At 32.7% G+C, this 16141-nt stretch overlaps 1 protein-coding gene across 4 annotated transcripts in view; it reads left to right on the forward strand.

The window, feature by feature from the left end:
• Nucleotides 1-16141, forward strand: part of USP15 (ubiquitin specific peptidase 15) — a 138274-nt gene that overhangs the window by 54788 nt on the left and 67345 nt on the right. For all 4 annotated transcript variants that reach the window (XR_005026753.2, XM_036894893.2, XM_036894894.2 and 1 more), the window contains exons 5-6: nucleotides 4766-4911; nucleotides 9709-9770. Coding sequence is in view for 3 of the 4 variants with exons in the window: in XM_036894893.2 (XP_036750788.1) it covers nucleotides 4766-4911; nucleotides 9709-9770 (208 nt within the window). In the remaining variant the exon portion in view is untranslated. The remainder of the gene's footprint in view (nucleotides 1-4765; nucleotides 4912-9708; nucleotides 9771-16141) is intronic.

Consider the following 16141-nt stretch of genomic DNA (forward strand, 5'->3'; position numbering starts at 1 on the left):
GATTTATGGAACATATCCATGAAAATAAAACATTTCTATATACTAAGTACCGAAAGTTTTCAATATGTAAAATTACATTAATCATTATATTAAAATATGCAAAAAGAATCTGCAGATCTATTGAGCAAGGATAGTCTGTTAAATTTAAGTCAGAGACTAATCTCAGATGTTTAGCCAGTTGGAATATGAAAAGTTACCTCTTAAACACTTGATACAGATAATATTTTCTAGTCAATTAAAAGTTTTATATTTTCTTCTTCATTTCTATAGGAACATTATATATAAATATGAAATAATCACATTTTATTTTAGAGCATTACTTTACATAATACTACTTTAAAACTCATGTGAAAATCAGCAACTAGGTTAATTTCTGAATTCAAAACAAGCATTATGAAATTCTCAGATTAAGTACTAAAAATTTGTTAAGGATGGATATATTTTATAAAGAATCTTCAAAAAGTTTGTTATTTTTCATAGATTTTTAATCAACATAGTTTAAATTTACTAATATTTTAAAATGCCTCACACACTGGACATATGTCTCTATATTGTATATGAATGGAATTTTTGTAGGGCTAAATTTCTTATTGTCTTACTGTTTTTCAGATTTGTCTATACTTTGGTTGTCAGTTTTGTGAGTAAAGAGAATGGAATGGAAATATCAGAATAGAAAAAAGCAACATGTATATGTATGTCCTGGGTGCCAATTTCTTACTGTAGGTCTTAGTTTTAAAAGTTTGAAAGTTATATTAGAGCAAGTTTGCTAAGTAAAAAGCTTTGCAAAAATTTAATCAAATCAGTAATTTTATAGACTTCATGGTTACTGTTTTCATGGTAGTTAGCAGTTATTGAGTATTTAATAAGTTTTAGGTATTTACAGGAAATGTCTCATTTAAACCTCAACAACACTGTGTCCTCATCTTATGAGTGAGGCCCAGACTTAGACAGGTTATGTAACCTACCTAAATTCACCCTGGTACCAACTGATAGAGCCAGTGTTTCAACTCCATACCAGAGCTCTTATCCCAGTTTTATATCTTAATTGCTGCCTTACAGAATCCACAAATGTTAATTGGGCTGATTTTGTTTTTGTAACAGAAGTGAGTTTTGAAACAATACGAATTTGGCTAATAAGAAATATGGGATGTATATTTTTCCCTTGTGGTCTTTTTAAAAACCTTGGTTAAAAATTATCAAAATAGCAATGAACATGATATAGAGCTATATAAATTATATAAATAGCATTAATAAATACAGATACCTGTTTTCTGTTTTTACCAAATTAATAAAATGTCCCATTTTCAGCTAATACTACCTATACTAATTTATAATAAAAATGATAGTAGCCATGGACACGATACAAATAATTTACCACATTCAGAGCCAAAATACAGTGCCTTTGAATATTTTTCTCCCTACGTTGATATATTTACATACTGGATATGTTCTAATCGGGAAGATAAAATTTGGTCTTATTTTTTTCTTTAAAGATACACTGAAAAAATAATTTTTGGTGGAAAACTTGTTGAAAATGCTTTATGTTTATAAAATTTATTAATAAAAATGCTTAACTTTCTTATTAAATCTTCCTACTAGAAGCATTTGTCACAACAGTTTTATTTCTGTTATCTGTATTAATATTTTTCCTACCTCTCCATGCTTTTCATTAACTGCCTAATAGAGTTGGATTAATTTATGGAAAAATTTACACATGCTGTCAACATCTTGACATTTTCAACCCCAGGGATCTTGATGTGCACCCCAGCCTCCAGCCCCCAGTTCCGGTAGTTACACCCTAGACTGACATTATCTGTAACTGCACTTACCAAATCTCAACTTGAGCATCCTGCTTTCTGGCTTACCACTTCCTCTACTCCCATTCTCGAGCCCATTACATCAGACATTCTAGTCTACCACTCCCTTGACACTGTTTCTATGATAGTCTCATCACTTGTACATTGGCAGGTTCAGAGTCTTCCATTTCCTTAATCAGCCAGCAAAAATTAACATACTTATTCACTTTTCCATCTAGAAATACTTTATCTTCACATGGCTTCCAGGCTACAAGTTCTCCCTGGCTGCATAGTCTCAGAGTCCTTTCTAAGAGTATCTTCATACTGCTTATCTTAAAACATCAGTGCCTCCACGTGGAGTCCTTGTATCCCCTCTCTTTTCCTTGGTGATTTCCTCTAGTCTCCTGGATTTAAGTACTTTCTGCATATCGATATCTTATGAATTTATTTCACCTATCCAGAACTTTCCATTAATTCCAGTTTCAGCCACTCCATATCTTCACTTGTGTCTATAAGAATCTCAAGATATAACATGTATGAAACTAAATTCTCTTCCTTTCCCCCTAAACCTGCTACCCTGTCTTTCTTCCCCATCTGAGTAATCATCATTTGCATTCTTCTAGTTGCTCAGGCCAAACACCTTGATATCATTCTGATTCTCTTTTATTTCTCATGCTGCATGTATATCAGCATATCTTCTAAGCATTTCTTTCAGAATCTACTCTCAGTGTGACCACTCAACATTGCTTCCATTGCTGCCATTTTGTGTTGGCTTGCTGCAGTTGCTTAGTCTCCCATTCTTGATATCCGACAGTTTGTTCTTCACCTGAAGCAAAAGTGAACTTTAAAATATCAAGCAGCTCATGCCACTTTTTTGTTGAAAACTCAATTGCTTCTCTTCTTACTCAGATAAAGTAGAAAATTTTCACTCACAGGATTCTATATGATCCTGTATGAGTACCTTTATGGTCTTATTTCCACCCTCATTACACTTCAGTCACATTGGTGTACCATGCTCTTCTAAACACCATACATTCCCACCTCAGGTCCTTTGCATTACTCTTTCTTTTGCCTGTGATGTTCTTCCCCTGCATGTGAACAGATTACAAAACTCAATGAAGAGGGACTGTGTATTTGTATATATAGTTGCCCCTTGAACATCATGGGTTTGAACTGCATGGGTCGACATATATGTGGATTTTTTCAGTTAACATACTGGAAACGTTTTTGGAGATTTGCAACAATCTGAAAAATTTTCTGTAGCTTTAGTGGAAGAATACAGTATGTAATACATATAACCTACAAAATATGTGTTAGCTAGATATGTTATTGATAAGGCTTCTGGTCAACAGTAGCAACAGTAGGCTATTAATAGTTACGTTTTTGAGGAATCAAAAGTCACACATGAAATTTTCAGCTGCATGGGACAGGTGTGGGGGTCATTGCCTCTAACCCCTGAGTTGTTCAAGGGGCCAATTGTTAGGTATATAAATGTCTGTGTGATCATCACAGACATGTCTGGAAGAAGAAATGTTAACAGTGGTTATCTCTAGGTAGATATTTTATTTGTATTTTCTGAATTTTTGCAATGAGCAAGAATTATTTCTGCACTCAGGACTGAAGTATTCATTTCTATAGAAAGACTACAATGACCTCTGTCCTCAGCTGCTGCTTCTACCCGCCTTCCTAGGGAATGTTTTGTTTTCTTGATCTGGGTGCTGGTTATGTGGGTGTGTCCACTTTGGAAGTTTATCATGATATACAGAAAATGTGCATTTTTCTGTATACCTTTAGATAGAAAAAAAAAACAAAAAGAAAAACTCCATCAAAATAGAAAGCAGTACTGTCAGTATAATTATTTTATGTAATTAAATATTCTGGTTAATTTGCTTTAAGTTTTGAGATACACTGCAAGATTTACTAATTTAATGCCTTAATCAAAATCTCATTGACTACAAGACTGTTAAAGAACAACAGCTAAGTAGAATATAAACAGTATTACTGGACTAAATTTATCTTATTATACTGGATAGGTATGGATTTTTATATTTCTTCAGATAACATATTATTAGGTTTTGTATTTTACAAATTTTTTTCCCAAAACTAACCAAGTATTCTAAAATTGGGGATTATTTTACATCTCTTCTTATGTCATAAATATTTTAATTAGTTTTCTTAAATCTAAGTTAGGCAAGTTAGTAATTCAGTAGATTTAATAGTATTTTTTAGTATTTCTGTCTAATGTTTAAAAGTTTTAAATATTGATTTAACTGTATGGTACTGAAACCTAACTATATCTATACTCTCAAATATGTAGATACTCTTGTATCTTACTTTATAGCAGGTTAAGCTGCTGTAGTTTAAAAAGACTTCTTCCACTCAGATAATTTATTTAGAAATAAGGAAAATGTGGTTTTACCTTGAAAACAAGAAATTGAGGGCGATTCAGATACCCCTTCAAAGGACTTTTCCTTTTCTTTTTGTCCATATAGTCTGTTTATAAATTTTTGTTAGCTATTCAAACTATAAATTATATTCAGTTTACTTTAAATTATGCTTAAATTTGTTCTTTTGAACAATTTTTGCATCTGTAACATGTAAGTCATTTTTTAATTCCTAACTCCAACATATCATCAGAACATGTATTGATTTAATAATGTGTGTAAAAAGTTGAAGTTCATCCTGTATAACATAAAGTATACTTTAGTGTTACATGATTGAACTCTCTTATCTTTTGAGGTCTTAACTTCCCCAAGTAATCTATGTCAGAGTTATAATTACCATATTGTCTTAAAAAACACACCTGGTCTTAACCTTCTTTATTGTTTTTATGTATTTCCAACATATTTGTTTGTTTATTCTTGCTATTATAGCAGTATTTTAAATTTAGGATTTTTATGCTGGTGAGCACTTAGCTATGTGTGGTATATTTTAAAATATATTTACATATCTTTCCTCCTTAAATCTAGATACAATTGAAAAGGAAATAAGAAAAATCTTCAGTATTCCAGATGAAAAGGAGACCAGATTGTGGAACAAATACATGAGTAATACATTTGAACCATTGAATAAACCAGACAGCACCATTCAGGATGCTGGTTTATACCAAGGACAGGTATTGTTTAGCAGCACTGTTTATTGTAAGCATATGGGGAGCTTTTTGGAGTCACAAACTTTGACTATCCTGACAATCTCTAATGGTTTCAGCTGTATCTGGCTTCCTCTTTCTAACTCCACTCTTCCCTATCCCTGCTGCTCACTAGCTATAACTTTTGCTGCTTTCCTTAAGCTTGACTATAACTTAGTTTTTAAAAAGAAGTTATTTTCCATCAAGAAAACAGCTAGTAAGAAGATTCAGCAGACTTTCTGTAAAGGATCAAGTAGTAAATATTTTTGGCTCAGCAGTTCATATGGTCTCTGTCACAACTACAACTCTGTCCTTGTAGTAGTACAAAAGTAGCCATAAGATGATACATAAGCAACAAACTTTATTTACAAAAGCAGTCAGTGAGCTAAGTGAATCGAAGTTTGCCAACCCCTCCTAGAATGTGTCTTTCTTTATGATATAATCCAATGAAATGAATATGTTGAGAAATAAAGATGTTTAGACACAATTAGCAAGTCCTACTGATTCTAGATATTTCTTGAATTTCTCTCTGTTCCACTCCCAACCTTTACCTTTCAGTACTTAACAGATCCCTCTGCTCCAGTCTTTGGCATGTCCGTTCCCAATCTTCCTTATTTCTGTCAGAGTAGTCTTTCTAAAATTACTTCCTTTTCATAAATGCTTTGTGGTTCCTTAACAATTGTAGAATAAAGTCCAGTCACCTTAATGTAGCATGCAAGTCAGAATTTGACCATTTGCCTAGTACTCCAGCATCTTTTGATTATCCTTTCCTGTGATACACACTCTAACAATACCAAACTGAACTGCTTATAGTTCCCTAAACATACTATGCTATTCCATACTTCTGTGCTTTCATATACCTTGTTCATCTGCCTGTTGTACCCTTCTTCCCAATGTCTGCTTCCATCCATGAAAAAATCCTTTTAAACATCAAAATATTCAAAGTAGTCATTCTGTCCTATCATGAAGTTCAACCAGATCAGGTTATTCATCCTTAAAATTCCAACTCAGATGTTACATCATCTCTTCAGCCTTTCTCAATATCTACCTGAGGTATAGGACTTTTCTATGTTGGAGAAAAATAATTACTCCCTTACCTTCCATAATGAGATAAGTATATGTCTTTTATATCATTCATTAATGTACTTTAGTTAGTTATATATTGAGCTCCCCAGCTAGACTATGAGGTCCTTGTTTTGGTTGGACTTTGTGTCCATTTTTGTTTTTATATTTAGTACCTAACAAAGAACCTAGTGCTCCAGTATGTGGAAGTTTGTGTTTTGTTTTGTTCCGTTTTATGTAAAATTACTATTAACATCAATGATATGTGAGTTGTTAAATTTTAAGAAAGACAGAGGGAAATAAATTTTTAGGAAGTACTTACTATATGACAAGTATTGTACGAGGCTATAAAAACAGGGATTTTCAGACTTATTTTAGCCATTATATTCTTAAGTGAAATCTTACAAAATCTAGTATGTATTATACTTAAATGCAGAGTTACCTGACTGGAGCTAGAGTACAGAACTTGGAACTCTACTGTTTAATCAGTATTCCCCTTCCTAGCCAGCCAACTCCCTCTTTCTGTCTTTCAATAGATATACACCTCTCTCCTTGGTTCTATTAGGCCATGAGGTAGCTCTAGGAGAACAGTTTGAAAAATTTACAAATATTTCTTTAAATCTTTTTAGTGATTGATCCTGTGTAATGGCTATTATTCTATCCATCAGGTATGTTAGAAAACAGAGGCTTAGAAAACTTACATAATTTGTTGTTCTTGATAGGAATGCATTAATCAGATTGCAGATAACAGAATAAATTTTTTTCATAAGATTATGTGATCTTTTGAAATAGGAATGTTTCAAAGAATATTCATTAAATTGTCCAGATTTTATAACAGTTATCTTCTGAATGATGATAAATGAACTAAACACTATCCTGGGCTTTTAAAAAATTTTTACTGAAATTGAAAGTATCCTTATTAGAAAGTGAAACAAAGGTAATATTATTGAAGAGTTTGCTTCCCCAAATAGGTGGTCTTTATCTCTCTCACATGCACCCATGTGTATATGTATGTGCATGTGTGCTCAAATTTAATTAAATTTTAAAACCTTTCTAAAAGTGAGCAAAATTTTAGTCAGATAATATATTTGAATAAAGGAGTGAATTTTAACATTTCTGATGGCCTTCCACATTAATATCTGTGCCTGTAAATCATGGAATTTCAAGTACAAATACTTTTAGGAATTAAAATGTGGTGCTTAAACTTTAAATATTGACTTGATTCTTACTTTGGTTTTAGGACCATCTAAAAAACAAACCATAAACAATGACATTAAATGCATAACTTTGAAATTTTCTGTAGCTAAAAATCTTTTGTTTTATAACTGATTTAAGTCCTCTGAGTCACTATTAAGTCTATATATATGTACTTATTTATATATTTAGTTATGTGTATACATATATAATGTATAGCTTATAGATGTCTACATAGTTACAAGTTGCAGAAAAGAAAACTTTCTTTAGGAGTTAAAAATTATTAAATTCGGTTTTATAAATCTATAAAGATATATAGATGTATGACTGATATTGCAATGGTATCAGAAAATTGAGGATGATGGTTAACTGGTTGGCAGGAGAGGAATATGATTAAGAATCAGGATGGTAGGTACACAGTGCACTTATTCTTTATATGCTGCATATACATCATAGGTGTTTTTTGAATGTAAGAAATACTGATTTTTTTAAAAGACAACTTTAATATTTTGATTAGTGTATTCTTCATGGCTCCATGAATTTTTTTTTTTTTTTGGTATCATTAATCTACAATTACATGAGCGACATTATGGTCACTAGACTCCCCCGATCATCAAGTCCACACCACATAGCCCATTACAGTCACTGTCCATCAGCGTAGTAAGATGCTGTAGAATCACTACTTGTCTTCTCTGTGTTGTACAGCCCTCCCCATGCCCCCCACCCTCTACATTATGTCTGCTGATCATAATGCCCCTTTATCCCCCCTTGTCCCTCCCTTCCCACCCTCTTCCCCAGTCCCTTTCCCTTTGGTAACTGTTAGTCCATTCTTCGGTTTTATGAGTCTGCTGCTGTTTTGTTCCTTCAGTTTTTTTTCTTTGTTTTTATACTCCACATATGAGTGAAATCATTTGATATTTGTCTTTTTCCACCTGGCTTATTTCACTGAGCATAATACTCTCTAGCTACATCCATGTTGTTGCAAATGGTAGGATTTGTTTTCTTCTTGTGGCTGAATAATATTCCATTGTGTATATGTACCACATCTTCTTGATCCATTCATCTACTCACGGACACTTAGGTTGCTTCCATTTCTCGGCTATTGTAAATAGTGCTGCGATAAACATAGGGGTGCATATGTCTTTTTCAAACTGGGCTGCTGCATTCTTAGGGTAAATTACTAGAAATGGAATTCCTGGGTCAAATGGTATTTCTATTTTGAGTTTTTTGAGGAATCTCCATACTGCTTTCCACAATGGTTGAACTAATTTACATTCCCACCAGCAGTGTAGGAGGGTTCCCCTTTCTCCACGTCCTTGCCAACATTTGTTGTTGTTTGTCTTTTGGATGGTTCCATGAATTTTTTTTATCAGTGTTTTATTGTTTGTTAAATGTGCTCTGAAGCAGGCTCACATTTTACATGGTTAGGATCCAAATGCCAATTTATAAATGGCCTGAAACATATAGTCCACAAAAGTCTATTACCAAGAGTATATAGAGTAGGGTACAAAATTGCAACTTTAAGGAAAAAAGTTAATGAAACTGAGTATGTAGTATATATTCAAATTTGTAAATGTGTTCAATTTACTTCATGGTTTGTTTTCTGTATTATAGTTTTCCCATAGAACTATAGATATTAATTTTTTATTGAGATTATCACATTTTTCTTTTGCCAATTTAAATTATTTTTGCTTAGTTTTTATTCTTTGCTTTTCTTCTTTGCATAGACTCACCCATAGCAAAAACTGAAGGAAGTCTTCTTTTTTAGACTAGAAAGTATGAGGAAGGATTCTGGGATGTTTAAGAATAAAGCATAATTCTATCTTAGCATTTATTAGAGGTGATTTTTGTTTGAGGAAGAATTCTGGGATGTTTTAGGATAAAGCGTAATTCTATCTTAGCATTTATTAGAGGTGATTTTTGTTTGTCTTAATCAAGTCACAGTAGGGAACTTGTCTGATTCTCACAAATGTAGGTCTCCCATTTATATATATTAAAAGATTCTATAATTTGCATAGTGATAATGTAAATAAAGACAAATTTCAGATTTCCAAATAAACCATGTATAATCTGTAACTTGGAATTTTCTGTCAGTGTTCCGCATGTTTTGCATAAGAGTGGCTAAGGTGATACATCACTATGTTTAACAAAAACCGTCAGCATTTATTGAGCATCTGTTTTTGCCCAGTGCTATGTTACAAACTACAAATAGAAAAGAAAGTATGCTCCCTGAACTCAAAAAATTTACATTATTTGATTACAAGTTTCCTATACTTTAAATCACAACGTAACCAATGATTACCTTCTTTTCTTCTGACTATTGTTACTGACTTTTTATATTTGAAGTCTTTTTGTCTCCTTTTCCAGCTTTGGAATCAAAATGTGAATACCTCCCCACTTTGTGTACTGTCCTTTAAATAATCATACAGTTACTTCAGTTTCTTAGTGTACTCAGCCGATCTTCTAAAGCTAATTTAACTTCAGAGTTAAGAGGAAAAAAAACCCTCTTTTATTGTGTCATATTTGCAGGTGTTAGTGATAGAACAGAAAAATGAAGATGGAACATGGCCAAGGGGTCCTTCAACTCCTAAGTAAGTGCTTCTACATTTATGGCTTTATTTTTGCATGATTTTGAAGCTTTGCTTTCAGGTAAAAGAACCAAATAGTATGTTGCAAATTCATATACCTTCTTTATATTTTAATTTTAATTTTCAGTATAGAAGTTATCTAACTTTGTACTTAATATGCTGTAATTTAAAAATCTTCAAATTTAAATATCTTTTAGCATAAGGTGCAGTCTAAATATGTTGTAAATGTTAGGTTACATTGCTTAATACAGTCACATCACTGTTAAATACCTTGTTTAATTTTTTAAGCTTTTTTTGTGATTATTTTAAAGGCATGTTAAAAGAATGCTCTTTATTAAAATGAACCCATTGTGAGAGTAATATTTTTGTTTAAATAAATGTTTTAGAATATTAAAGCACAAGGAGAGATAGACAATTATCAGAATTGCTTTTTAGTGGTAAATGAGGGGTGAAAGAATTAGAAATCTTTAATTTTTTTTTAATGTGGTAAGGACACTTGCAATCTGGCATCTTAAAAAATTTTTAAGTGCACAATGCAGTACTGTTCACTGTAAGTACATTGTTGTACAGCAGATCTCTAGAATTTATTCATCTTGTATAACTGAAATTTTATCCCTATTGAATAGTAACTCCCCATTTCTCTCTTCCCCCAGCCCCTGGCAACCACCATTCTACTCTGTTTCTATGAGTTTGACTAGTTTAGATACTTCATATAAGTGGAATCATGCAGTATTTGTCTTTCTGTGATTGGCTAATTTTACCTAGCATTATGTCCCCCCAGATTTATCCATATCATTCCATATGACAGGACTTCCTTTTTTAAGGCTTACTATTTGTTGTATGTATATACCACTTTATCCATTCATTCATTGATGGACATTTAGATACGTTTCCCTATCTTGGCTATTATGAATTGTACTGCAAAGAACATGGGATTTTGGGTATAAGATACTGATTTCATTTCCTTAGAATGTATACCCAGAAGTGAGATTTTTGGATCATATGGTAGTCCTATTTTTTATTTTTAGGAAGCTCCGTTATGTTTTCCATACAGCTGTGCCATTTTATATTTCCACCAACAGTGTACAAGTGCTCCAATTTCACCATATCCTTGCCAGCACTTTTGTTATTTTGATAATAGCTATCCCAAGGTGTGAGGTGACATCTCATTGTGGTTTTGATTTGTATTACTGATGTTGAGCATCATTTCATTTACCTGTTGACCACTGTATGCCCTCTTTAGAGGAGTGTCTATTCAAGTCCCAGATCCATTTTTTAGTCTGGTTATTTGGGGTTTTTTGCTATTGAATTTTAAGTTCCATGTATATTTTATATATTAACCTCTTATCAGATATGTGGTTTAAAGATTTTAAGATATCTGAATCTATAAAACTCCTAGAAAAAACCTTAGGGTAAAAAGATTCATGACACTGGTCTAGAGAGTGATTTCCTAAATATAACACCAAAGCACACCAACAAAAGCAATAGTAGGCAAATGGAACAAAATAAATTAAAAGGTTTCTGCATAGTAAAGGAAACTACGAGCAAAGTGAAAGGTAACATATGGAATGGGAGAAAATATTTGTAATGGTTTTAGAATTATCAGATATACAGTCCATCATCAAAACACTTAGGGTTAGTCATATTTCAGTGTTCAGACTTTTCAAGTCTTTGAGAAGTAATATGGTACATATGCCACCTATTACTTTAATATATCTCTGGAGTCCAGGGGAACTCTTTTAATCAAACACAGTAATATTCAGCAAATATTCACACTAAGTAGGATAAATATGGATACAAATAGCATCATATCAGTTCAGGTTAGGTTGTCCTCAAGTGAATTGTGAAAAAGACTTTAAGTTTTCAAACTTTTGGAATTTCAGATATTCTGATAAGGGGTTGTCGACCTATATTTTGAAATCCTTAAAATAATACTTCTTAAGTTAATAATTAGTAATTGCTAACTTAGCAAATAAAAGAGAAGGATAACTTGGTACTTAATTTTCTTCAAAACTATAACACACCTTTAAGTGAATTTAAATTTTTCATGAGAATGTGTGTAAGTTTACAAATTGCATTTTATTCTTACTCCACTTTGTTGGATGTAATATAAGTAAAACTTAGTATAAGATATTAAAATCGCATAATAGAATCATGTAGACAGGAATAAACTAGTGAGCTCAGAAAAACTCATCTATATATGAGGACTTGATAAGTGGTACCGCTAGAAAATGAGAAATAGGTTGCTTAAAGCAGATAGGTGCTTAGATTTTACTAGAGAACTGACTGACTGGAGAAAAAGCAAGAATACTACCTTATACAGAAGGATTAAAGACTCAAATAAGAAATATAAGCTTTAAAGCTAATGAGAAATTTTGGAGAATGTCTGTGTCTTAGGGATCACAGAACATAAGGTGAAAATTAAAGGATGTGATTTCTAAATTAAATCTTTCTGTTAAAGCAAACCATAAACAAGGTTAAAAGTCAAATGTCAGTTTTGGAAAATCTAAAACCTACAAGGGAATAATGCCTACAATGTAGAACTGCTATAAATTAAAGAAACAAGGCAACAAAGCTTTTAAAAAATAAAAGATATGAATAGACAGTTCAAAGAAGGAGAAACACAAGTGCTAACAGGTAAATGAAGAGATATGCAAACAAATTTCAAATGAAGCATGAGATACATCTACCAGCTGCCAGAATGTCTAATAGTGAAGAAATTGCTAATACAGTGTTTGGAGGGTTGTAAAAGTTTTGTTTATTGATGGTGGGAGTGTAAACTAGTACTCCATTCTATAAATCATTCAGTGTTTAATTACATCAGGAATGCTTAATCCCTGTCACAGGGCAAACAGTGGAATTTTTATGCAGGTTCCTGAAGAAACAATCTTTGTAGCTCCATTGTTTGTGCTAGTGAGGATTTGGAGGCAGCCTAGCTAAGTATCTATCACAAGGAGAGGGAATAAGAAAAATAAATGTTGGTATGTTGTGGAATACCAGTTTAGCAGGTAGAAGCAACAATGGTGAGATCTTCAAAGCTGGCTGTTTGAAAACATACAGTTGAGAGAAAAAATATAAACAAAATGAGATTTTAATTTAACACCATTTATGTAAATTTAATGCATATTATATAAAACATAATATTTAAGAACATAGAAAAAGTACTTACAGTGGAGGAAAATAGGAGTATAGATTAGAAGAAAAGGTTGAGGAATTGTCACTTGCTTTCATTTACATGTAATTGAAGTCAGGAAACAGATTCTTTTTTGTCTGGGTGAATGCCAGCTTTTTAAAAAAAGTGGATTTCTTTGTATTCAGGGAGATCACATTATTATAAGCACAGGTAACTTAAATTCAGCTCTAGCAGACTGCATGTAATTTTAGGCCTTTAGGAAAGAAATTTCAACATGGGAAAATATAGAAGAGCCTGTTTTCTACATTCAAAATTGCCATTGTATCTGTCAGAAGGACAAGCCCTGGCCCTCAGCATGGCATAAAGATGTTAGTTCTAATAAACATCACTAACCTGGGCTTTGCCCAGTTCTTACACTGCTTAGCACATAACCAGTTCCCATATAGAGTGTCAGAAGCCAAGGAAAAATCAGTAAAAGCTGTAAGATGGTGATAGAAGGAAGAATCACCTCTTGAGTAGTTGGTTAAAACATAGTTTCTTGGGCCCCATCCCCAGAATTTCTGATTTGGTAGATCTTGGTGAGGCTCATGAATTTGCATTTATAATACATGCTATGTGAACTACAGTAGGCAGCAGCTTCCAAGGTCCTCATCCCAGATGTGCAAAATAGAAATTTTTATGGTGGGTCTAGGAATCTGTATTTCAGGTGCTGCTTATGAAAAAGAAAATGTAAGAATATGATTGCAATAGGCAAATATTTGCCAAGAGAAAACATGTTAGTATCTAATTGTCAGACTTCCCTGTACCACTGAAAACAGAATTTAAGTGCTCTAAAGGTCCTAAAATAATATTAAGCCCATTTTTTATCAGAATTGAGACCATATATTCTCACCTGAAGTATAAATTTTGGGGCTACTTGATTGAGAAGAAATGCTAAATATTAAAAAATATTAAAGGTAAAATATAATTTTGTTTAAAACATGTAGTCCTGCAGTTATAAAAATGTATATGTCCCAAAACAACCCAAAATCTGTATTAGAAATCTAAAAACTTAATTTAAAAATACACAAAAGTTTTCTTATCTGGATTTTTCTGCCATATTGCAGCATATGATTTGAAATTTTCATCTTTACGTTCAAGACATATTTTAAAAATACCCCAGTGCTTATTGCTAATTATCAGGGAAATGCAAATTAAAACTACAATGAGATACCACCTCACAGCAGTTAGGATGCCCAACATCCAACAGACAAGGAACAACAAATGCTGGTGAGGATGCAGAGAAAGGGGAACCCTCCTACACTGTTGGTGGGAATGTAAATTAGTTCAACCACTGTGGAAAGCAATATGGAGGTTCCTCAAAAAACTAAAAATAAAAATATATTGGACCCAGGAATTCCACTCCTAGGAATTTACCCGAAGAAAGCAAGATCCCAGATTCACAGACATATGCACCCCTGTGTTTATCGCATCACTATTTACAATAGCCAAGGTATGGAAGCAACTTAAGTGTCCATCAGTAGATGAATGGATAAAGATGATGTGTGGGACGTATACACAATGGAATATTATTCAGCCATAAGAAGAAAACAAATCCTACCATTTGCAACAACATGGATGGAGCTAGAGGGCATTATGCTCAGTGAAATAAGCCAGGTGGAGAAAAGACAAGTACCAAATGATTTCACTCATTTGTGGAGTCTAACAACAAAGCAAAACTGAAGGAACAAAACAGCAGACTCACAGACGCCAAGAAGAAACTAGCAGTTACCAAAGGGAAGGTGGTGGGGAGGGGTGGCTTGGGAGGAAGGGAGAAGGGGATTAAGGGGCATTGTGATTAACACACATAATGTAGGGGGGTTCACATGGAAGGCAGTATAGCACAGAGAAGACAAGTAAATATAAGAGAAAACAAAAAAATATAGTGACTCTATAGCATCTTACTACACTGATGGACAGTGACTGCAATGGGATGTGGGGGGAGACGATAATACAGTTGAATGTTGTAATCACAGTGTTGCTTCTGTGAAACCTTCATAAGATTGTATATCAGTTATACTTAATAAAAAAAAGTACTCCAGTGCATATTGGTTTTCTCACAACTTGCATTTCTAATCGTTTTTAAGTTTATTATTTCCTACAACTTCTCAAGAACACAATCTTTTCTATTAATACTTAGAGAAGTTTTAAACTTTCAAAGTTTTTTCAGTGCTGTTAAATATGACCACTTACTTTTTCGAAGACATTGGTATCAGGTGGGGAGTGTAATTATTTAGTTGTAGATGTGTAGCTATTTAAATTTTGTGTTTCTGAAAAAATTATTTTAAGGTCAAAAAATTGTAGAAACCTGGAGGTTCCTAAAGTGGAAAAAACTAATCCATAAATTGTCCCTTACTCTTCAGAAAATTTAATGTAATACCTTATTCCTTGGTCATAGCTTTTATCTGAAGTACAACTTTATTAAATTTTGAGTAAATTGTATTATTAATATTTTTCTGTATAGTTCCATGTAGGTGTAATTACTTTAAAGAGTGTCCCTGAAGTTATTAACATGGTAGAAATAGAAAGATCCAAGTTTTGCTGTTTTTGTATAAGTAAAAATCTTCTTATAAAGGTAGCATGAGATACTGATTTAGTTCAGACATTTTCATTAATTGCTAAAAAATATTGACAGAAGTCATGATTAAGTATCTGGTGAAAAAAAGTTAAGGATCATAGATTATTATGAAGAGGCAATTTTCATGGGGTAGGAAACATCTAGAGAAGAATCGAGAATCAAACAGATAAGGCATGAGAGACTAAAAAAAAAAAATCAAATGGTAAACTAAGCCCGTATTTCTTACTCATATGTTGTCCCCCTGCCATCTGTGTTGTTCTTATTAACAGAATTCCAGATTGATGACTGAAACACTAAGTATAAACTTAAGCTAGCACCACATTAGTGTTTTTACAGCACTCTGTCCCTGAGTGCTCTGCTTGAAAAGAGGGATTACTTTAATAAATAAAACCATTGATACTATTTTTTATCAAGGATAAATAAATATCTAGGTGACTCTGCATTACTCTATTTTTGCTTTTTTACACCATCTTTTCATTATCATAGCTGTTTAAATACAGGTGGAAAAACTTAGTATATACTTTAGAATTCTTTAGCCACAGAGTATAGTTGCTAGTGAAGTGTAATATCCATATTACATCAAAGAAAGAGAGCTAAAAGACTTAGGTTGTAATGCACTGACTA

Source organism: Manis pentadactyla, chromosome 10, assembly GCF_030020395.1.
Source record: "Manis pentadactyla isolate mManPen7 chromosome 10, mManPen7.hap1, whole genome shotgun sequence".
Lineage (NCBI taxonomy): Eukaryota > Metazoa > Chordata > Mammalia > Pholidota > Manidae > Manis > Manis pentadactyla.